Raw genomic sequence first — 23,287 nt, 5'->3', positions numbered from 1 at the left:
TTCTGACAGTTGCTGAAAATTTCTAGACAAAGCGTGAAGTGTAATAAAAGAAATTTCTTTTAAAATAAATAAAATTATAAATACAGCTTTAAATAAATATAAATTAATTGAAATCATAACAAAAGTTACAATTAAATACATAAAATATTAAAAAATAACTAAATTAAACTAAAAAACATAAAAGTGGTGTAAAGTAAATATGAAATACAAAAGGATTTCCTAATAAAATACAATTTTAAAGCAAATTAAATAACTGCAATAATTTACAGCTTACTTATATTAAAAATTATTTAAATTAAATAAAGATAATTACAAAGTTTTTATCACAATTTATTAAATATTATTTAAAACATTTTCTAATTTCTAAAAAAAAAACTAGACAAATTTGGTATCTCCATTTGGCACCATAACAAGCCTGTTATTGATTTTTCATTTGAAGTTTTATTTTTTTGCTGTGACAACAAACCATAATTCCTGTGGCTCTTTAAACAAGGAGCAAGAGTATGCGAGTATGAGAGAGTATTAAGGAAAAGAGCTTAGCACTCTTTACTCTCCAGTTTACTCAAATCAGCCGGCAAGTGGGATTATTTACACCATTTAAAACCAACTGTTGCTGGTAGTTTGTTGTGTTTGGTTTATTTTTGTCAACAAAACAAAAGCTGTGTGTTTACAAACAAAAGAATACCAAACAGGAAGTTGTTTACAAAACAAACATCCGCATTTAAGTACACAACACAACTCTACAGTTCATCTCATATCCATTGAATAGGAAAATCTAAATTAAAAATCTTAAAGCCTGCATTTTAGTTTTCTACAAGATTTTAAAATTTCCTATATTGAAACTTTTTCTAGGAGCCCCCCTTACTATGTAAAACTCCGTATGCTTTAAACACAAAACTGGGGGGCTCCATTACGAAATACGAAACACTTTGGAATATACACACATCATCTTTAAATTAAACAACTAAATTTGCGTGGTTTAAGCAGAAAAAAGAAAGGAAAATGAAATACAGCAAATTCCATTCAGACTCTCATCATCATCACCATCATCACTATGGTGGTGGCGGTGGTGGCAGCAGCAGCAATAGTGGCTCCGCTAGTAGTGGCAGCAGTGGCGTGGGCTTAAGCAGTGGCCGCATATCAATGTCGTTGTCTGCATCATCGAAACGTCATCATAAAAAACACAACTGGGGCACCAGAGAACGTACGGGCATGAGCTTTTTAATTGTGATTGCTTTCTTTGCTGTTTTTGGTTTAATTATTTTAACGGAGGTAAGTTTATATGTCTATGTAGTGGAATATTTAGTTTTTAATTTAATTGCTTTGGAAATTGGTTTTAGAATCAGTCAGTGGGTGGGTATTAAATACTTAAATAAATCAATACTTAGTGGCTGTTGATGGTCATGCATTTTAATTCTAAGGACGCTGTAAGGTTTTTATTGTTCTTGAATGTAGGCAGTCGACTAAATGTGTTATTAATGTCTATTATAGAATATATTAAATAATTGAATTGAATGGGATTGAATTTAATTTTCTTATAAACTATTTAAAAATGCGAGGTTTATTCAAATGTATAGCTTTCATTTTTAAACATTTGTTCAATATAAATTTATTAAAGTATTTGCCATTGTTAGCTATGAGTCAAAAGAAATGCTCATCTTTTGAGGCCAAGAACGAATCAAGCCAATATCGGATACTCTGTGGACCGTATCTCAGAGAGAGAGAGTTCGACATCGATCGAAAGAAAGAGTACACAGAGAAAAAGATTCGTAATATCAACCGAATTTATTGCCAATCGAATGATTCGGTTGCACACATAGAATTTTTCGGTTTTATCAACAGAAAGTCAGTTGATAAAGAAGAATTTCGGTTGATGCAACGAAACTTTTGTTACTCCTTCTAAAGTTTTTAGCCACAACTGTAAAATTCGGTCAATAAGGCAGAATCATTCGATTGGCAATAAACGCGGTTGCTATCACGAATCGGTTTTCTCTGTGTAGTCGAAGCGGGTGAGCTAAATCTTCCCACCACTTCATCTATATATATAAAAATGAAATGGTCCATGTATGTAATGGCATCACGTGTGAACGGCTGGAGCGATTTGGCTGATTTTTTTTATTCGAATCGAAATTTTCAGGAGATGGTTTGTAAAGAAAAAAAATTCAAAAATTCCGGGTAAAACTCGGAAATTCTTTTTTTTCAACTGTAATAAAAAAGCTCCCTAAAGTATGCAGTACAAATTTAGATATTTTATTTGCAAATAAATAAGAACAGGTGTGCGTGGGTTGGAGAAACTTGAAGAACAAACATTAATAAATGATGGAATATTACGATTTCATGTCTGGCCGCATATTCTGTACGTTTTTCGGCCAATGCTCGCCAAATACAGAGCATTACCTTAGCGCCATGGATATTTGGCTTTGGAGTCGGCTGGCCGAGATGTCTTACGCTTCGGGTTATAGAAATAGATATATTTTTCATCGCTGATGATTCGGTGCAAAAATTATTTTCTTTTATAGCTTTCAAGCTGCATTTCGGACATACAAGATCGTCTTTCAAGTTCTCTCGGCTTCAATTCGTATGGTACCCAATTTCTCTGCTTTTGAATGAATACTGTTGCTCGTAAACACTTTGAAATTACTGCTTGAATAGCTCCCAATTCAAACCGAATATATATACAATTTTCTCTTAAGGAAATCACTTTATAGGCTGATCATGACAGTTTAGAGATATAGGGCAGAATATACCCTCAATTGGGATCTTGTGACAAACTGTAAATGCTGTCGTTCCAAGACATTGAGTGTTCATAACGCTAAAGGTTGAAATATGAACCATCTGCATTTATAAACTATATTTTGGGTATTATGGGGTAAAAAAACACTCTGGAATTTTCTAGAGTAGTCAAATAACTTGGCGTTAGTTTCAGCTAAAAGCTCTCATAAAAACGTAATGCTGAGAATCGAATGTGAATGGTTCTTCTGGATACTTCATCATATGGGCAGGACTATCTTAGCGTAGCCAATTGATTACATATTACATAAATTGAAGTTTTATAATATAATATATCGATAAGAGAGGACCATTGACATATTAAGACCTTCATTTGAAAAGTAATAAGGTTAAATTATTTTCTCGCTCTAAGTTTAAAAATCAATTAAACATGTTGAATATGTTTTTTGATTCCGGAACACGAGTGTATGATATTGCAGTGTCAAACTTCATCAACGAATGAGGTCTTAAAGAAACGAAACTCAAGTGGTCTAACACTTACAGATCATCTGAAATGCTCTGGAGAATTGTAACACTAGAAGGAGTTAATATTATTTTGATTTTTAATAGGAATATGTCAGATCGAATATGTTTTTTTGACAGATTTGCTAGGCTGAAAACGATATACTACCAGAAGTTGTAAGAGTTGCTTGATGCACAGGTCGAGCTTTCACTTTCTTGAATTTTTTTTTAGCTCATTCTTTTTATGATGCCCGGTGTACTATTTCTGATAAATCTTTGAAGAGTATATCATTTATGTAAGTCACAGCCTAAAGTTTCGCCCAATTTAGAGGTACATACATTTGGCAGAATTCATTTTTTTTCTTGATATTTTCAACAATTTTTCAGACATATCCGATGAGGTTAATCGCATTACCGCTGTAGCTATTTCTCGGGATTATTAAAAATTACCTTCAAATGAATTGCACAAGTTCATTCAATTCTGGACAAAAATAGTTTTCCAGCATGTCGTGACAGCAGACGTTATTGACCGTAACATGGCTAGAAATATATTTGGCTACAAAATATGCCTCCAATATGAAATTCACACTAATGTATTACAAGGCGTGTTGCTTGTCTGCAGATACATCCAGAGTCTAAGGCGTGAATCGAACCCACAAATACAGTGGATACAATGGAGTCTCTTTATATTGTAAATACACTGTGCTAGTTGAAAACACTATCAAGCGGGGCACCCGAGTACGCTGAGTTCAGTGGGGCAAACCGTTTATTTAGGTTAGCTCTTATTTTCGAGATATATCGTTATTACGAAAATGGAGGAAGTTGCACAACATATATTCGCTTAACACAAAAAAAATTTAACATGTTACATTGTATGCTTTGGATCTTTCGTTTCTAATTCATTATTTGTGAAATTTATTTAAATATGAAGAGGTTTATTAAGTAAAATCTACTTAAGATATTATTTATTGAGATATATATTGTTTATAAATGTTTATTTCAAATAAATAAGTATGTGTTTATGTTTAAACAATTTCTTATATTTTAGCTTTTTATGATCGATGAACGTGCTCATGGTGGAATGATGACCTTACGTAGTGGCAATAGTTTTGGCCGTTTGGGAGATTCCATGCCAGATTATGATAATGTCAAGGTAAGTCCAACACATTCTATATTATTTTAAATGAACTTAATTATAATTAGTATACTGTTTCATTTCATTTGTAAGACCTGTGAAAAATTTGCTTTAATTGAAAACAGTTTCGCGATTATATATCTTTGTCATTTGGATGTGAAAATAATATATGTAAAAAGAATCAGGCATGGAGATAAGACACGGAGTTTTGTCAAACATAAATTAACACAAGTCATATATCTGATACAACAACAGAATACATTGACTTACATGCATTTTGTTGTTGCGAGAGTTAGGTTTTTGACAACAGACTATCTCCGAGTAGAAGTAGTACATTCGTTTAAGATTCATCCTTGATAGCTCATCCAAGCTTGACAAGAATGGGATTCCGAGGATGCGTTCCCTCAGGTTTGTCAGAGCCGGGAAATGGTACACTCAAAATATTATGTAGGAAATTTCAGAAAATTCATTAATAATAACTATAAATTTATTTAAAAAACGGACCGCTAACATTTCATTTGAATAAAAAGAAATTTTCATTTATATTTTAATGTTGTTTTTATAACTAACAAGTTACGTAAAAATAACAGATTTTTCCTTAGTTTTTGTGACAGCAAACGAAATGTTTATACTGAAAAATTATTTCTGTTTTTAGAATGAAATGAAAATAAATGACTGTAAATATTAACTATACAGAAAAACATTTTTTTCTTGTAGTTTTTTTTTTAAAGAATGTGCATAAAAAGTTAAAAAATAATTTCTTTATCAAAATAACTACATTTTCATTAATTTTTAACTTTACGGAATACTTTTTGAATAAACTACAATCAGTCACTGCAATAAATGTTTGAGTGTAGAAAAGGTGAGACACAATCTCCTCCTCTTCTTCATTATGACAGCTTCTACAGTAGTCGTTGTATCGTAGGCCCAATCATCTAGCATGTGTCCAGAAAAGGGGTCGCCTCCTCATTCATCGTCGCACCCCTTTTGGCCAATTCATCTGCTATACAATTACCCTGATTTCCATTGTGCCCAGGGGCCCATATAAGCGTTATCCTAGTTTGTCTCGCAATCTCATTTGTGGATACCCGGCATTGGTCGGTTAAGCTAGATGTCGTGAAGACACCTGCTATTCCGCTAACGGCAGCTTTGCTATCAGTAAATATACATATACAGTGGTGGCCACCAATTTAAGACAAATACTTGAATTTTTTTCATCAACTGAATTTGAAGTGCGATAGAGCCAAAATAAAAGGACCTCTAAGGGTATGAAATTTATTATTAATGTTTCTAGTTTCTGAAAAATGTTTCGAAAAATCGGTAAAACATATATGGACAAATATATGTGGAAATACGTTGACCCACCTCAGCGAACATCCGCTGTTAATAACATGATATGACCGAAACTAATGAAACTAAAAATACGAAATTTGGTCCGAATATTTTATAATAATAAAAATATAATGATATAAATGTGAGAAAATATGTTTATTTAAAAACAATTTTTTTTTTCAAGTTGTAGAAAAATTTTATGTGTTCGTGGTGAATATGTATGAATTAACACAGTCGAATAAAACCGCCACCACTGTATCACCAGATATTCGATAATACCTCAGCCAATTGGATGCACATTTAATGGCAGTAATTTTCGCCTGAAGAGCAGTACAGAAGTTAGGTAGCCTAAAGTAGGTTTTTATTATCAAGTTCTCCATCGACCCTATAGCCCCTTTTAGAGCCGTCGGTATATACCCTGTCAGGGGGAAGAGTGACATCGTTAGGGGGAAGAGTCCGCGCTGCCATAAATACCTATTCGGGATTATAATATTGAAATGCCTATCAAAAACAGGTTTAGCGATGCAATAATCGACTTTAGTATGTATAGTAATGCCCATAGTAATTCAGTACCATAGAATGCCCAAAGTCCAGCATTCAGTGTCACAGCAGAGTTGAGAGCCATTTGTATCACCATCAAATCAACTGATAGCCATTTTAAAAGAGTAAAAAGTGTCTTAGAGCAGTTAGACCTTATAGCGCCTGTAATAAGTATCGCGATAGTCCGTAGAACTCGTTCAACAGCCTACCGGTGAGTAGCATTCTCCAAGGAGCACCCTAGTGCTCCATAAAATAAGATGAGTTTAATAACAGCTTTGAAGATCCAATGGATACTCTTCGGCATAATACTCCAGTTAGTTCCAACTACCCTTTTGCAGGAGTAGATGGCCACATAGACCTTATTATTCCTGTTCAGAATGTTTAGATTCCAGGATAATCTTTAATCTGGAATGATGCCAAGTTACTTTGCGTTATCCCTTATCTCAAGACTGGTTCTATTGAGTCTATGTAGTCTAAAGTCATCGATCTTGTACCTCCTAGTGAAGAGAACCAATTCCGTCTTTTGGGAGTGCACACTAAGTCCACTTGAAACAATCCACTCACTGAGTGTACTTAATGACGATTCCAGATATTGTATCCAGAAATTTACCAGATAATTATAACGCAACATCATCAGCATACGCGACTGTTCTGATCCTTCCGCTGTCCATCATGAGCAACAGGGTATTCATAGCTATATTCCACAGAACTCCCTGCGGGGTTCCACGATTGTCCACTTTTAAAACACTAATGCCGCCTAAGGTAGCACATACCTGGACAGTTAAAGAGCAATCTAGAGAGCTGCAGTAGTGAGTGAGTTGTATTTTTCAAGTGAATTCGTGTACATTATAAAGTATCTGTATTTCTGAGAATTTATAAACGTGTATAAAATAAAACATTGAGTGACTATTTATTTCTGTTATTGTACATTTTAAATAAATAAAGAGTTGTTACAATTTTCAAACTACTAAACAGCTTTTATTTGCAATCAAAAGTATCCGGTTTATTTAAAGGAAATAAACCAACGTTTTGAAAAGGTTAAAACGTAACAATATTATTCATTCCACATTTTTGGGTGCTAACAAATCTTTAAAATTAAGTATTTTTTTTCCAAATGCTTGGCTGATATGTTTAAACGTTTAGTTTTAATACAAACGATTTAACGTAACACAAGTTTATTATAGAATTTTACTATGTATATAAATATCATCAGATTAGTAGACACTAAGGAAATATAACTTATACTAATGCTACCTTTATAATATTTGCATTGATTGTTTTTTATGTTGCTAATCCCCACCCTCATTTATAATATTACCTCTTCCTTTCATCTTAAATTTAAAATTAAATTCTTAAAACACTTTGTAACATATTATTTATTTAATCCTTATATTTGTAGGATGATTATGATCTCCTGGATGCTGGCTTATTAAATGATAATAAATTAGGTTTCGTGCAGTTTCATGACAATAAATTTAAAATTCAAGGTAAGTAAAATATTAAAATATCATCACTTCAAAACTGGCAATTGAATGTACAATTCAAAAGTTTTCTGCAAGTACAAGCTCTCATACCTACATACATACCACTCAGAATACAAGATAGACAAACAAACATACGTATATACATTGATAAGTATCTTGAATGGTGCTTGTGTACCTACAATAAAAAAACCAACAAAACGTATAAAAAAATACTGAAGGAAAAAAGAAAATAACTACAATTGAATGAATGCCAACATGGACGTTGATGACAACGTCCAACATTCATGTAACTAAACTAAAACTGGGAAATGAAAATGCAAAACAGAGAAGAAAAAAAAAGACGAACAGCACCAGAAACCAACTGAACTGAACTTTTGAGTAAATAGTTTTTTGCTAATGAAAACTTACGTCTACATTATACTTTTATCCAGTTCTCTTTATACATATTTATACTGTTGATTTTTATGATTACAGATGCTGAAAGCAATAATAATGGTGCTGGCGGTGCTGGAGGTGGTGGTGTTGGCAGATTGGCTGGTGTCTTATTAAATTCACAAACTGGCGGTAATGCTTATATGGGTGCTGGCATTGGTGGTGGCACTGGTTTGGGCTCCTCATCGCTGATGGGTGCTAGTGGTGGCAATGGCCCCCTCATACCATGGGGCAAAACATTGCCCACTGAAATAGAGAACTCATTGCCACGTCTACCATTTGGCTCATTGCCAACGGATGGCTCATGGCAAATTGTAAATGGTACACGTTTTAAATTTTTTGTTTTCTCTGCCTACTATGATCGTCGTAATGGTTCGAAGTTGGTACGTGTTATTGGTGCTACAAAAACACGTGGCCCCGAGAGGGTATGGTGTAGATTTTGGTATGTGGCTAGAAATGTTACGTTTGCCGGCAAAGCGGGCAGATCGAATATGAAGGAGAAATACAAATCGGTCTCAGTGATGGCGAGAGTAAAGGTGAGTTGTTTAAGATTTAAGCTTTCCATCTAGACGTTTTCTTTTACTAAACTTTTCTCCTCGTTTCCTTCTTCCCTACAGGTCATTCGTGAAAATTGGAATCTTAAGTACAGCGCTTGTTTCATCCTATGTCCAGTACGTCCTCCAGAATACGATGTTCCTGATTATGTTAGTATAGTGGCTCGTTTACGTGCACCTCCTGGCAATATTTTGGAATTAAGAAATACCGATTGGGATGAAGATTTCCTAAAAGCTGCCAAGCCAAACGTATCAAAATTGGAAACACAGCCCCAAACCAAGCCAAATCAAGCTCCTTTTGCCAACAACAAATTTCCTTCGGAAGCTGAAATGAAAGATGAAATTGCCATCTGTGTCAAACCATTTCATTTTGATTATGATCAATCTTTGTTCTTAATGGAATTTCTAGAATTCTATTCCTTATTGGGTGTAACACATTTTACCTTCTACAATCACACAGTGGGTACACATGCCTCTTGTGTACTGGATCATTATATCAGAGGAGATATACCGGGTAATTCCACAGCTCAAGATGTGTTTGATGTAAACGAAACAGCCAGAAAATATGAGGGTAATACAGAAAAAACTATTAAATTTGTGCCATCAATTCATTATAAATTCCTTTCAGATCCCTCTTTAGCTTCTTCATTGCCTCCCCCCAAATTGCTCAAAAGCTCCAGCTATCATCCACCTTCAGTACAGATTTTACCCTGGAATTTGCGCATGCGTTCGCAAAAGGAAATACGTACTGAGGGCTTATTTGCCGCTTTAAATGATTGTCTGTATCGCACCATGTACCGTTATAAATATTTAGCTTTAGTGGACTTGGATGAATTTATAGTGCCAAGGCTAAATGACACTCTTCAGGAGTTGTTAAGGTATGTTCAAGTCTCTCTAACTTATTTTAATATTAACAATAATGATATTTTATTCTTAGCTCCTTGAATTCCCGTTTCCGTAATCGTAATTTGGGTGCATATTCTTTTCAAAATGCTTTCTTTTATTTACAATTTGCCGATGATCCTTTGTTGGCCCGTTTGGTGGAGGGTGAGAATATGGATATAGCCAAATTGAAAGCTGCTTTGGTGACACAGAGAAAAACGAGAAGGTATGTAGGGTTTTAAGTAATGATATGATTTATGGAAGTTCTGGAAGGTAAATAATTTAAAATGAAAGTAGTACTAAAGTTCTGAAAATACATGTGTTATTTGGTCATTGTTATTGCTTTGTAGTGAATTCTCCGACGTTTGATTAGTTCCCAGTATTATTAATTAAATTTTATCTTACAAAGCGCAAACTCAACCTCTACAAAACCTCTATTAAAGCTTAGCCTCAGTTTCTTCAACCGTTAAAATATTCACGATAAAAGTTCTAACTCATCCCCTATAATATTATTGAATATAGCTCAAGCTCAACCTCTACAATATCCTCGAATAAAGTACCAACTCAACTGCATCTCACTTAAAAATATTAAATAGCAAAGTCATCCTCTACAATATCCTTCAATAAAGTTCATCCTCAACTTCTTCAATATCCACGATTAGAGCTAAAACTCTACAATACCCACAATTAAAGTCCAAACTCAAGCTCTGCAATAACCACGAAAGAAGCTAAAAGTAAACTAGAACGATAAGTTAAATGCAACTTCTAAAACATCTAAACATATTAAACATGAATCCACGAACGAAGCTAAACTTCAACTATCAAAAGATCAATCATGATTGATGCTCAAACTCATCTTACAAAAAACTCACTATTTAATATTCAATACAACTTCCAAATAGCTACGAGTAAGGCTTGCGTTCAACGAACAACTCTGGATTAAAGAGTCTTCTAAAATATCCACTATTGAATCTTAAATTTAAATTCTTACATACAGTCTTTCATTCAAATTTGAAACAACCAAGACGGAAGCTCAAACTAAACTAATAAAAATCTACAATCTAACATCTAAATATCTGTAATTGAGGCTCAAATTCAACATCTAAATATCCAAGATTGAAGCTTAAATTCAGCATATAAAGATCCAAGATTGAAACTCAAATTCTAAAGATCCACGACTTTAGATCAAATTCATCATTTAATGATCCACGGTTGAAGATCAAATTCAAAATGTGAAAATCAACAATTTATATGCAAATTCAATATCTAAATATCTGCGAAATTCATCATCTAAAGATCCACTGTTCTGAAGATCCATGATCCATGATTGACGCTCAAATGTAGTATCTAAACATCCACAAATTCTAAAGATCCACGATTAAGAGTCAAATTCAATATCTAAAGATCCATGTTTAAGAGTCAAACCTCCACGTTTGAGAGTTAAATTCTAAAGATCCACGATTGGGTGTCAAATTCAATATCTAAAGACTCATGTCTAAGAGTCAAACATCCACGTTTGAGAGTCAAATTCTAAAGATCCACGATTGAGAGTCAATTTCGAAAGATCCACGATTGAGAGTCAATTTCGAAGGATCCACGATTGAGAGTCAATTTCGAATGATTCACGATTGAGAGTAAAATTCAATATCTAAAGATCCACGATTGGGAGTCAATTTCTAAAGATCCACGTTTAAGAGTCAAACATCCACGTTTGAGAGTCAAATTCTAAAGATCCACGATTGGGAGTCAATTTCTAAAGATCCACGTTTAAGAGTCAAACATCCACGTTTGAGAGTCAAATTCTAAAGATCCACGATTGAGAGTCAAATTAAATATCTAAAGATCCACGATTGAGAGTCAATTTCGAAAGATCCACGATTGAGAGTCAATTTCGAAAGATCCACGATTGAGAGTCAATTTCGAATGATTCACGATTGAGAGTCAATTTCGAAAGATCCACGATTGAGAGTCAAATTCAATATCTAAAGATCCAGGATTGGGAGTCAATTTCTAAAGATCCACGTTTAAGAGTCTAACATCCACGTTTGAGAGTGGATCTAAAGATCCACGATTGAGAGTCAAATTCAATTTCTAAAGATCCACGATTGAGAGTTAAATTCAATATCTAAAGATCCACGATTGACAAACAAATTCAATATCTAAAGATCCACGATTAAGGCTAAAATTCAGTGACTCAAGATCCACGATTGGGGCTTAAATTAAACATTTGATTAACGATTCAAGATCAATTTCAACATATAATAAATCAGCGATTCAGGATGAAATTCAATATTTAATAAATGTGCAATTGAAACTCAAATTTAAAATGTGAAAACCTAGGATTGAGGCTCAAATTCACGGTTGGGACACAATTGAGACTTAAATTCAACATCTGAAAGTCCGCGATTTATTTTTATATTCAATACCAAAAGATCCATGATTGAGTACAAAATTAATCGTCTAGAGATCCTCGATTGAGACTATAATTCATTATTAAAGAACCACGGTTGAGTACAGTATTAAACATCTAAAAGTTCCAGGTCAAAGTTCAAAGTATGATGATTAAATTCAAGTTCTAAAAGATCCTCGATTAAATCTCGAATTTATTTTATATAAGAAACATTACTGAAGAATAAGTTCGTCTTAAAATAGATCCACAATTATAGATCGAAATATAGATCGACGTCTTTAATATCCAGGAATTAATTTTAAATTCATCTTCAAAAAGCCATAATTAAAGCTCAAAATCAACGAATAAAAGAACCAGGAGTCTTCCAAAAGAAGCACGATTAATTTCCACATTTTATGTCTGAAAGATCCACGAGTAAACTTTATATGTATTCATCCTCTTAGCAACTACCATTCAAGTTCAAATTCCACGTCGAAAAATATTCACGATTAAATATTAAATGCGGTGTCAAAGATTGAATCTAAAATTCTACTTCTTGGATATCCTATATATCTGAAAAAGTAATATTTGTTCCTAAGGCAATAATAGCAGAGCGTTAAAAAGTAGTACATTAATTAGTTTAATATAATTTTATTTGTAGACATTAGTATGACTAGATGATAGTGAATAGTCATTAAATATATTTGTATCTTCTTACAGACGTTTTAAATTGCATCCCCAAAAACAACGTTCCAAATACATTTGCAAGCCAGAGGATGTTATTGAGGCCGGTAACCATTTTGTTTGGGAATACTCACCAGGCAAGGGATCATTAAATGTGCCGCCTACCGATGCCATATTACAGCACTATAGAGTAAGTAGAACATTTTCCTAGAACCTATAAAACCCATTACAATATACTCTTCCATTTTCTGCAGGTTTGTGAATTTGGCGGCAATGATTGTATAAAGGCTCCCTCTATGGTTGATCGTACTGCCACCAAATATGTTAATCGTTTGGTGGAACGTGTCTATAGTGTTTATCGTCATCTAAAAGATAAATGTGACTTGCCACCCTTGCCACCGATACCCAAACCAGCGCCTCCACCAAAACTGGAAATGAAACCCATCATAAGAAAGGTAACAAATGATAAGAGTGTAAATAAGAATGATGAATTAATTAAACGTACGGCAGATAAGAAAATTGATAAATTGGTAAAAGACAACGAAATCTTGAAAGATAAACAAGTGAAAATGAAAACGACAACAATAACAACGATGCTAACGAAAATTCAATTAACGAATGGAACAGCAAATGCTGGTCAACTTTCGAAAGTGAATAAAACAACGATAAACGTTAATAATAGTAGTAGCAATAGTAGTAGTAATAGCAGTATTTCTACTACTGCTACATCTTCTACTTCAACTACCACTAGCACCAGTATTGCAACCACAAGAACAACAACGAAAGATTCAACTACGACCACAGTAATGAATCCATTTTTGTTGAAAAAACCCCATAAAGTGGTAGTATTTTTCATCGATGATAAAGGCCAATCTAGGGCACGTTTAGAGTATCATTAAATTGTAAGGCAATAAAATATGAACATTTGCTCAAATATGTTAAGAAAACTATAAGTCTTGATCAATAAGAATGGTTTAAAATTAATAATAATTTTATTAATCTGGCATACAATAAATTATCGGAAGTATTATAATATATATATTATATGAATAAGTTAATAATAATTTTATTCTAAAAAAAACTAATTTATTTGATCAGCAGATTTGGGAAATGAGTTAAATAGTTTAAAATGTACTTTAGCGCTTCCTAACTTAAATGAACCAAATATTCATATATTTTAAAAGTTGAATTTCAGCTTTAAACGTAAATAATATAGAATTAAGCTTCAGTTGTGTATAATTAAAATGTAAAATTTTATATAGAAGTTCTTCGCAATCGTGATATTTTAACTTCAATCGTGGACATTTTAGATGTGGAATTTTATAGTAAATAGTACGTCTTTTAGATGGTGCATTTCAGCTTCATCTCTATTAAAGTATTAAATTTGATTCTTTTGAAGTTGCATTTGAGAATTTATCTTTAATCGTGGTAATATTAGACTCTGAATTTAAGCGCCTATCGTGGGTCTTTTATATATGGAATTTATCTTTAATAGTGGTTATTTTAGACTTTGAATTTAAGCATCAGTCGTGGGTCTTTTACATGTGGGATTTTACATTTAATCATGGGTCTTTAGACTATTATTTTAAGTATCAACAGTAGGACTGCTAGACTCAAAATTTAAGCATGTTATCATGGGTTATTTTAATGCTAAATTTAAGAATCAATACTGGGTAATTATAATTAAATTTTATCTATAATAGTGGATATTTTATCAATTAAGTACCAATCCTAGATCTTATAGGACTCTAAATTTAATCATCAATCATGAATATTTCTAATGCAAAATTTAGGCATCAATCGCGGGACTTTTTAATGCGAACTTTTGTCTTAAATCCTGGGTATTTCTAACTATAATACTAAGCATAAATCGCGGATATTTTTAATACTAAATTTTATCTTAATCGTGAGACATTTAGACTTTCAATTTCAGCATCATTTTGTATCATCAATTGTATCGTTAATCGTGATAGTCTAAACTATTTAAGTATCAATCGTGGGTCTTTTATACTCTCAATTTATGCATTAATCATAGGTCTTTTAGATTCTTAATTTAAGCATCAATCGTGGGTCGTTTAGACTCCCAATTTAAGCATCAATCGTGAGTCGATTAAACTCCCAGTTTAAGCATCAATCGTGAGTCGATTAGACCACCAATTTAATCATCAATCGTGGGTCGTTTAGACTACAAATTTAAGCATCAATTGTGTAATTTTTAGACTCTCAATTTAAACATCAATCGTGAGTCGAATAGACCCCCAATTTAAGCATCAATCGTGGGTCGTTTAGACTCCCAATTTAAGCATCAATCGTGGGTCGATTAGACTCCCAATTTAAGCATTAATTGTGGGTCGTTTAGACTCCCAATTTAAGCATCAATCGTGGGTCGTTTAGACTCCCAATTTAAGCATCAATCGAGGGTCGTATAGACTACCAATTTAAGCATCAATCATGGGTCTTTTATCTTCCCTCTTTGATATATAAGATGCCTAATTTAGCCGCATTCGTAGGTATTTTACATTCAAAATTTCTGCATCAAAAGTGTCTCCTTTAAGATGTTGTATTTTAGCTTTAGATGTTGTATCTTCAAGAAGCTGGATGTTAGCTGAAATCTTGGATTTTATCTGCAATGGTGGAACTTTAAGGTGCTGGATTTTAGCTCAAATCTTGAATCTGTAAGGTAAGGTATTTGAGCTCAAATCTTAAGTCTTTAAGCTGCAATCGCGGATATTTAGAAGCTGGATTTTAGCTCAAATCCTGAATCTTTAAGCTGCAATCGCGGTCCTTTAAGAAGCTGGAGTTTATCTCAAATCTTGAGTCTTTAATCTGCAATCGCGGATCTTTAAGAAGCTGGATTTTAGCTCAAATCTTGAATCTTTAAGCTACAATCGCGAATCTTCAATAAGCTGGATTTTATCTGCAATCGTGGGTCTTTGATATGCTGGAATTTAGCTGCAATCGTGGGTCTTTGAGATGCTGGAATTTCGTTGCAATCGTGGGTCTTTGAGATGCTGGAATTTAGGTGCAATCGTGGTTATTTAAGATGCTGGAATTTAGGTGCAATCGTGGTTATTTAAGATGCTGGAATTTAGCTGTAATCGTGGTTATTTAAGATGCTGGAATTTAGATGCAATCGTGGGTCTTTGAGATGCTGGAATTTAGGTGCAATCGTGGTTATTTAAGATGCTGGAATTTAGATGCAATCGTGGGTCTTTGAGATGCTGGAATTTAGGTGCAATCGTGGTTATTTAAGATGCTGGAATTTAGCTGTAATCGTGGTTATTTAAGATGCTGGAATTTAGATGCAATCGTGGGTCTTTGAGATGCTGGAATTTAGGTGCAATCGTGGTTATTTAAGATGCTGGAATTTAGCTGTAATCGTGGTTATTTAAGATGCTGGAATTTAGATGCAATCGTGGGTCTTTGAGATGCTGGAATTTAGGTGCAATCGTGGTTATTTAAGACGCTCGAATCGTTTGTCTTTGAGATGGTGGAATTTAGCTGCAATTGTGGGTCTTTGAGATGCTGGAATTTAGCTGCAACCGTGAGTCTATGAGATGCTGGAATTGAGCTGCAATCATGGGTCCTTGAGATGCTGGAATTTAGCTGTAATCGTGGTAATTTAAGACGCTCGAATCGTTTGTCTTTGAGATGCTGGAATTTAGCTACAATCGTGGGTCTTTGAGTTGCTGGAATTTAGCTGCAATAGTGGTTATTTAAGATGCTGGAATTTGACTGCAATCGTGGGACTTTGAGATGCTGAAATTTAGGTGCAATCATGGTTATTTAATATGCTGGAATTTAGATGAAATAATGGGTCTTTGAGATGATGGAATTTAGCTGTAATCGTGGTTATTTAAGATGCTGGAATAGATTGTCTTTGAGATGCTGAACTTCTATCATTGGTCATTGATAATTTTGACTTCATTATTAGATTTTAACTTTAATCATGCATCTTCGAGGTACTGTTTCAGGTACTTCAATAGTGGGTGATGCTGAATTTTAATTCCAATGGTGTTTCTTTTCGATGCTGAATTTGATTATTATTTGTGACTCCTTTGATTGCTAAATTCCAACAATTATTTCTATGTTTGAGTTTCAAGTGTAAATAAGTATGGAGTTTAATTTGAGGTTTAGTCCTAGAGCTGTGTAGAGTCAAATTCAAGAGTTTCAGTTGTGGAAATTATTGAGAAAACTTTTAAAGTTGAATTAGATTTTTAAACGAAGATCTTTTTGAAGTCGACTTAAAGTTTCAATCCTGGATAAATTTAAGCTGAATTTGTTTCAATTGTAATGTTTTTTAAATCCAACTTGAGTCTGTATATCCTACGTCAAACATAATTAAAATTTATGTGTTAGTCCCAGATTTTTATTAAGTTTCGATTATAGATATTACAGAAGTCTTGCTTGACTAGCAATTAAAGATATATTTTTAAAGTTTGATTTGAGGTTTAATCGTGAATGTTTTGAAGTAGAATTTTCAATTGAGAATAAAATGATAAAATGAACTCGTTTAAATTGAAGATCCCTTAGGTTGTAAATTTGAGTTTTAATCGTTTAATTTTAGAAGTTTAATTTAAGATTCATTCCAGAATCGTTGGAATGTTTGAATACGAATTTAAATCCGTGAATCCATTTTGATATCGTGTTAATTTTTGTTTGATTATTTTATTTTATAATTTAATAGTGATTATTTGTATAGATGTCGTGACAATGTGAATTTTGAAGTAGTTGATGATTGAGTAATAGTTGTTTTTGTACTCGATTTTATGTAAAAATCATGGCTGATATTTTAATAATACTTCCCAGTAATAACTTGATAATGACCTGTATTTGCTCAATAACTTAGTTTTCAATGACTGCATTATTTATAAATTAATTTTTAATTGATTTTTTAAATCATTATTTGGTAATACAAGTTTTTGCTGGGTTAATTTACATTTTCAAATCTGCTGATTAAATAAAACAAAATAATAGCCTAACATATCAAATGAAAACCAAAATAAAATGATAAAAATTATGAAAATATTTTAATTAATCGCCAACCATAGTCAATCAATTTTTAATTAGACAAAGCTTTTTAAAACCAAAAAATAAAAAATTAATAATAATAATTCTAAAATTAACAAACCAATTATAATTTAAATCTATATATATATTAACACTAACAACATTTATCCTTAAAATAACACAGTGCAACAGTGAAAAAAACACACGATCATGACTATATAGGTTCGACTCTACTACCAAAGGGTATTAAAACCCTATACTCAGTTTGTCCATTTTGGTGACCGATTTTTTTTTATGGGCCCTCAAAGTTTCTGAAAATCAGTTGGACCTCTAAAAAAGGTGTCATCAGTTTTTGGTTAACAGCTAATTCAGACTTTGTGATACGGCTTAACTTTATATGGCATTAATATAGCTAAGATTCCGCCAAATAAATTTTGTTACAATTTTTTTCCAAAAAATAGTTTTTTCGTGCACTTTTGTTGAAAAAATATATTAAACAAATTTTTTTTTTTTACTTTTTTTAGAATAACTTCCAGGGTCTCCTAATTTTTCACTAGCAATATTTAGCAAAGTTGTAGCTACGGTAAAGTTGAACAACTCTTGAGAACATATCAATGCATTCTGAACGTGTCTAGTCACTCTAAATAGCACATAAAGATCACTTTGTACCTTAACAATTTTCGTTTTTACTACTTTTTGACGCTAAAACAAAGATTTTTTGTTAAAATAGTATGATCAAGTCCACACTTCTATATTGTGCTGTATTATTTAGTCGGCTGAGGTGTTCGGAATGGGGATCAGTGAGTGGACCCTCAATGTCACACATTTAAAAAAAATCGCCAAAAAGCCATTTATGATCCGAATGAGCTGAAATTTAAAATGTAGATAGTCCTTGAGAAGGTCTACAAAAATATGCTTTTAACTGTAGGTATCTCTTTTAGTTCAAGAGATATTTAGGTTTAATTTTTTTTTTTTTATTTTGCTCGATCTTTTTTTTGTATTTTATATATGATGGGACTACGAAAGGTCGAAATTTGTTTTCTATATATGACGTATATTTGCGATAAATTTCTAAAGAAAATAAAATAATCCTGATAACAATATAAAAAGTTACACGCATACAAACTTGAAGCATCTTTTTATATATTTCAATTTTGTATGCTTGTGTTTTTTAAGTTTTTTCCCAAAAAAGTCCCCATATTTTCTGTTTTATAAAAAACTAATTTTCTTCGGGACTATACACATTTTTTATGATCTGGAAAGATAACTTAATGCAAAGACGTATAAAGTAAAACTTGACTAACTTAAGCGGACATTGTACCCCCCAGCCCTATCCAAACTTGGCCAATTTTGAAACAAAATTTTAGGTTTGAGTAAAAAATTCTAAAAACGCAAAGTACCGATCCTCAAAAGCTCGTCATATTTGTATACCCCTATATATTGTTTATATACGTACAAAACGTTTTTACTATCATACTGTAAATAACGTCAAAGTGGGCTATTTTTTAAAAAAAAACTCAGTTTTTCGAACACATTTTCCCGCTTTAGGAATTTCAAAGAATGGCAACATTAGTGATGCCATTGACTTAAGAACATTTAGATCTATATTACTTCCAAATTTCATTGTGATGTCTGTAACTGTTCAAATTTGGCATTAATTCAAAGTTTTTATTTTTCTTGATGGAAAATCACCATTTTATAATATTGTTAGTGTTTAAGGTAAATGACGTCCGAAAAATCACAAAATTAATTCATTTCACTAAAATGTCAATCTTCAAGTCATAAGGTTTCCACCGATATCAAAAACTTATATAAAAAGCTTATATTTACTCTTCAGAAGCTCCACAAACCTTGCCCAGTTTCAAAAATTTTGATGTTTTTTCATATCTTGCATCAAGCCGGTCTTGCGTGATCAAGATTGGATAAAGTGATACGCCCGGATCATACCGATAATTATTTGCCCATTCTTCGTTATTCCAGCGCAAGTATACACTCGAACATACATTTTTAACAAACAAATTTTGTTTTATAGTCAAAAAATAGTAAAAAAATAAAATGTTTAAGCTACAAAATGGTTTTTGAAAGCTATTTAGAATGCCTAGATATGTTCGGATTGCATTGATATGTTCACAAGAGTTATTCAGATTTACCGTAGCTACAACTTTGCAAAATATTGTTATTGAAAAATTAGGAGTCCCTGGAAGTTATTCTAAAAAAAGTAAAAAAAAAAAATTTCTTCCTATATTTTTTCATTAAAAGTGCACGAAAAAGCTATTTTTTGGAAACAAATTTTAACAAAATTTATTTGGCGGGCTCTTAGCTATATTATTGCCATATAAAGTTAAGCCGTATCGCAAAGTCTGAATTAACTGTTAACCAAAAACTGATGGCACCTTTTTTAGAGGCCCAACTGATTTTCAGAAACTTTGGGGGGCCATAAAAAAAAATCGGTCACCAAAATGGACAAACTGAGTATAGGGTTTTACTACCCCTTGGTAGTAGAGTCGAACCTATACTGTCGTGATCTTGTGTTTTTCCAAAAGTCTTCATTTGTTGCATAGTGTAATTATACATATATATATTTTATACATTAACCTTATTACTTAAAAAAAACAAACTATTGTAAACAAATTATTTAGAGAAAAAAAGAACTAAAGAAAACAATTCCTTAATTTTGTGACAAAAGATCATCGAAATTCATTATATGAGTCCCTAACACTATTTCGCAAGTTGTGTTCATTTCATTCCTTTATTTGAAAAAAAAAACTATTTTTGAAAAAAAACACACACAAAAAGAAAAACCTAATAAAATACATCCTAAAAGTATTTCTAAATTACAATATAAATGTAACAATTTAAGGCTTCTTAAGGTTAGTTATTAGTTATGTAAACTATTAGTTTAGTTATATAGACTTAACAATCTAAAATCTAAAAGAAAACAAAAAACATTATAAAATCTCTATTTAACTCTACCTACTCTAATAATAAATATTATATTTTTTCTGATAAACTCCTGATATAAACAACGCTACAACCTGATATTTCAAATATGAAAATGAAAAAAAAGATAAAAAATTCAAAACAAATTTCTGTGAAAAATATTTATTAATCTTAAAAGCAACCAATAGTTTTTAATTTATTTTTCTATATTTTGTAAATATAAATTTAACAAAAAAACATTTTAATTGTGCTTTTTAGTAGCTCTTAGTTATTAACAATAAATCATAAATCATTATAAATAAATTATGAAATAAAAACTGAGAAACTTAAATGAAATAAATGTTTATAAAAATACATTCACAAGATATGGATAAAAATAAAAAAAAATCTTGTTTCTTTAGGGGGTTAAAATGCTTAAGCGATAGCTGTAAGGTGAGTTTGTAAAACTTTATTGCTTAAATTATATGGAGTTTCTGAACAAAATATGCTGTGAAAGCATCAACAATTTTTAAACCAGAAATCCATAAACGCAGTTTTTGTTAACAAAAGCTTTTAGAAATTATAAGAATTAATAAAATATATTAGATAAAAATGTGGTAAAGCTGTTAGGTGAGTTTGTAAAGCTTTTATGATAAAAAACATATGTGGTAAAGCGAAAGCGGTTAGGTGAGTTCGTAAAGCTTTTATGCTAAAAAATATATGAAGTTTTTGAACATATTATGATAGAAAAACATCTACAATTTTTATAGCAAAATCATCTATATCCATAAAAACTTCATTTGTTAACAAAAATAAGAAGTTATAGCAATTATTAAAGTTTTGTAGAACAGATAAAAAACTATTTGGAATTTTTGTTTATGAACAGCATAAAAATTGTTATAAATAAAGAAATATGTTGGGAGTATGACCTAAACATGCAATATTTACAAAAGATGGCGTATCTTTTGAACAAGAGTTTTGTTTTTAATAACTTACGTGTCATTTTGAAGGATACATATCTGTCGTTTATTCTCACTTACCTATTCGACATTTTGCTTCGAAAATGTCGAATTCTATGCCAGCAAAGTGGAAAATTTTGCTTTACTTCTTTAATTTGAAAAAAAGTGCTGCTGAAGCTCATCGATTGCTTATCAAAGCTTATGGAGAATGTGTTTCTACGGTTTCAACGAACGAGAGATTTTGACACAGAAGACAAATATAGTTCAGGCCAGCCAAAAAAGTTTGACGACCAATAACACTATGCAACAAATGAAGACTTTTGGAAAAACACAAGATCATGACAGTATAGGTTCGACTCTACTACCAAAGGGTAGTAAAATCCTATACTCAGTTTGTCCATTTTGGTGACCGATTTTTTTTTATGGGCCCCCAAAGTTTCTGAAAATCAGTGGGGCCTCTAAAAAAGGTGTCATCAGTTTTTGGTCAACAGCCAATTCAGACTTTATGATACGGCTTAACTTTATATGGCAATAATATAGCTAAGAGTCCACCAAATAAATTTAGTTAAAATTGTTTTCCAAAAAATAGCTTTTTCGTGCATTTTTGTTGAAAAAATATAGGAAGAAATTTTTTTTTTAATTTTTTTAGAATAACTTTCAGGGACTCCTAATTTTTCAGTAACAATTTTCAGCAAAGTTGTAGCTACGGTAAATCTGAATAACTCTTATGAACATATCAATGCAATCTAAACATATCTAGGTACTCTAAATAACTATCAAAAATCACTTTGTAGCTTAAAAATTTTAGTTTTTTTTACTATTTTTTGACTCTAAAACAAAAATTGTTTGTTAAAAATGTATGTTCGACTGTATATTTCTCTATTGTGCTGGAATAACGAAAAATGCTCAAATCATTATCGGTATGATCCGGGCGCATCACTTTATCCAATCTTGATCACACAAGACCGTCTTGATGCAAAATATGAAAAAACTTTAAAATTTTTGAAAGTGGGCAAGATTTGTGGAGCTTCTGAAGAGTAAATATAAACTTTTTATATAAGTCTTTGATATCGGTGGAAACCTTATGACTTGGAGATTGACATTTTAGTGAAATGAATTAATTTTGTTTTTTTTTTGGACTTCATTTACCTTAAAAACTAAAAATATTTCAAAATGGTGATTTTCCATCAAGAAAAATAAAAACTTTGAATTAATGCCAAATTTGAACAGTTACAGACATCACAATAAAATTTGGAAGTAATATAGATCTAAATGTTCTTAAGTAAATGGCATCACTAATGTTGCCATTATTTGTTTTTAAACACCGAAATTCCTAACACGGGGAAAATGTGTTCCAAAAACTGAGTTTTTTTTTAGAAAATAGCCCACTTTGACGTTATTTACAGTATGATAGTAAAAACGTTCTGTATGTATATTAACAACATATAGGGCTATACAAATATGACAATTTTGTGAGGATTGGTGTTTTGCGTTTTTAGAATTTTTTACTCAAACCTAAAATTTTGTTTCGAAATTCGCCAAGTTTGGATAGGGCTGGGGGGTACAATGTCCGCTTAAATTAGTAAAATTTTACTTTATACGTTTTTGTCTTAAGTTCTCTCTCTAGATCTTAAAAAAATGTATATAGTCCCGAAGAAAATTATTTTTTATAAAAGGAAAAATATGGGGACTTTTTTGGGAAAAAACTTAAAAAACACACGCATACAAAGTTGAAA

At 31.9% G+C, this 23,287-nt stretch overlaps 1 protein-coding gene across 1 annotated transcript; it reads left to right on the top strand.

Annotated features, from left to right (window-relative positions):
• The first annotated feature begins 387 nt into the window (after window positions 1-387).
• Window positions 388-13,610, top strand: LOC135951130 (uncharacterized). The gene is made up of 9 exons (XM_065500715.1): window positions 388-1,272; window positions 4,280-4,384; window positions 7,638-7,725; window positions 8,197-8,690; window positions 8,772-9,279; window positions 9,337-9,586; window positions 9,646-9,816; window positions 12,700-12,853; window positions 12,918-13,610. Exons 1-9 carry the CDS (start codon window positions 1,003-1,005, stop codon window positions 13,560-13,562), a joined length of 2,685 nt encoding a protein of 894 aa, XP_065356787.1. The 5' UTR covers window positions 388-1,002; the 3' UTR covers window positions 13,563-13,610.
• Window positions 13,611-23,287: the final 9,677 nt, after the last annotated feature.

The sequence above is a fragment of the Calliphora vicina genome, chromosome 2 (assembly GCF_958450345.1).
Source record: "Calliphora vicina chromosome 2, idCalVici1.1, whole genome shotgun sequence".
NCBI lineage: Eukaryota > Metazoa > Arthropoda > Insecta > Diptera > Calliphoridae > Calliphora > Calliphora vicina.
Note: the sequence above shows the minus strand (reverse complement) of the source record. Positions and strands in the feature narration are given on the sequence as shown.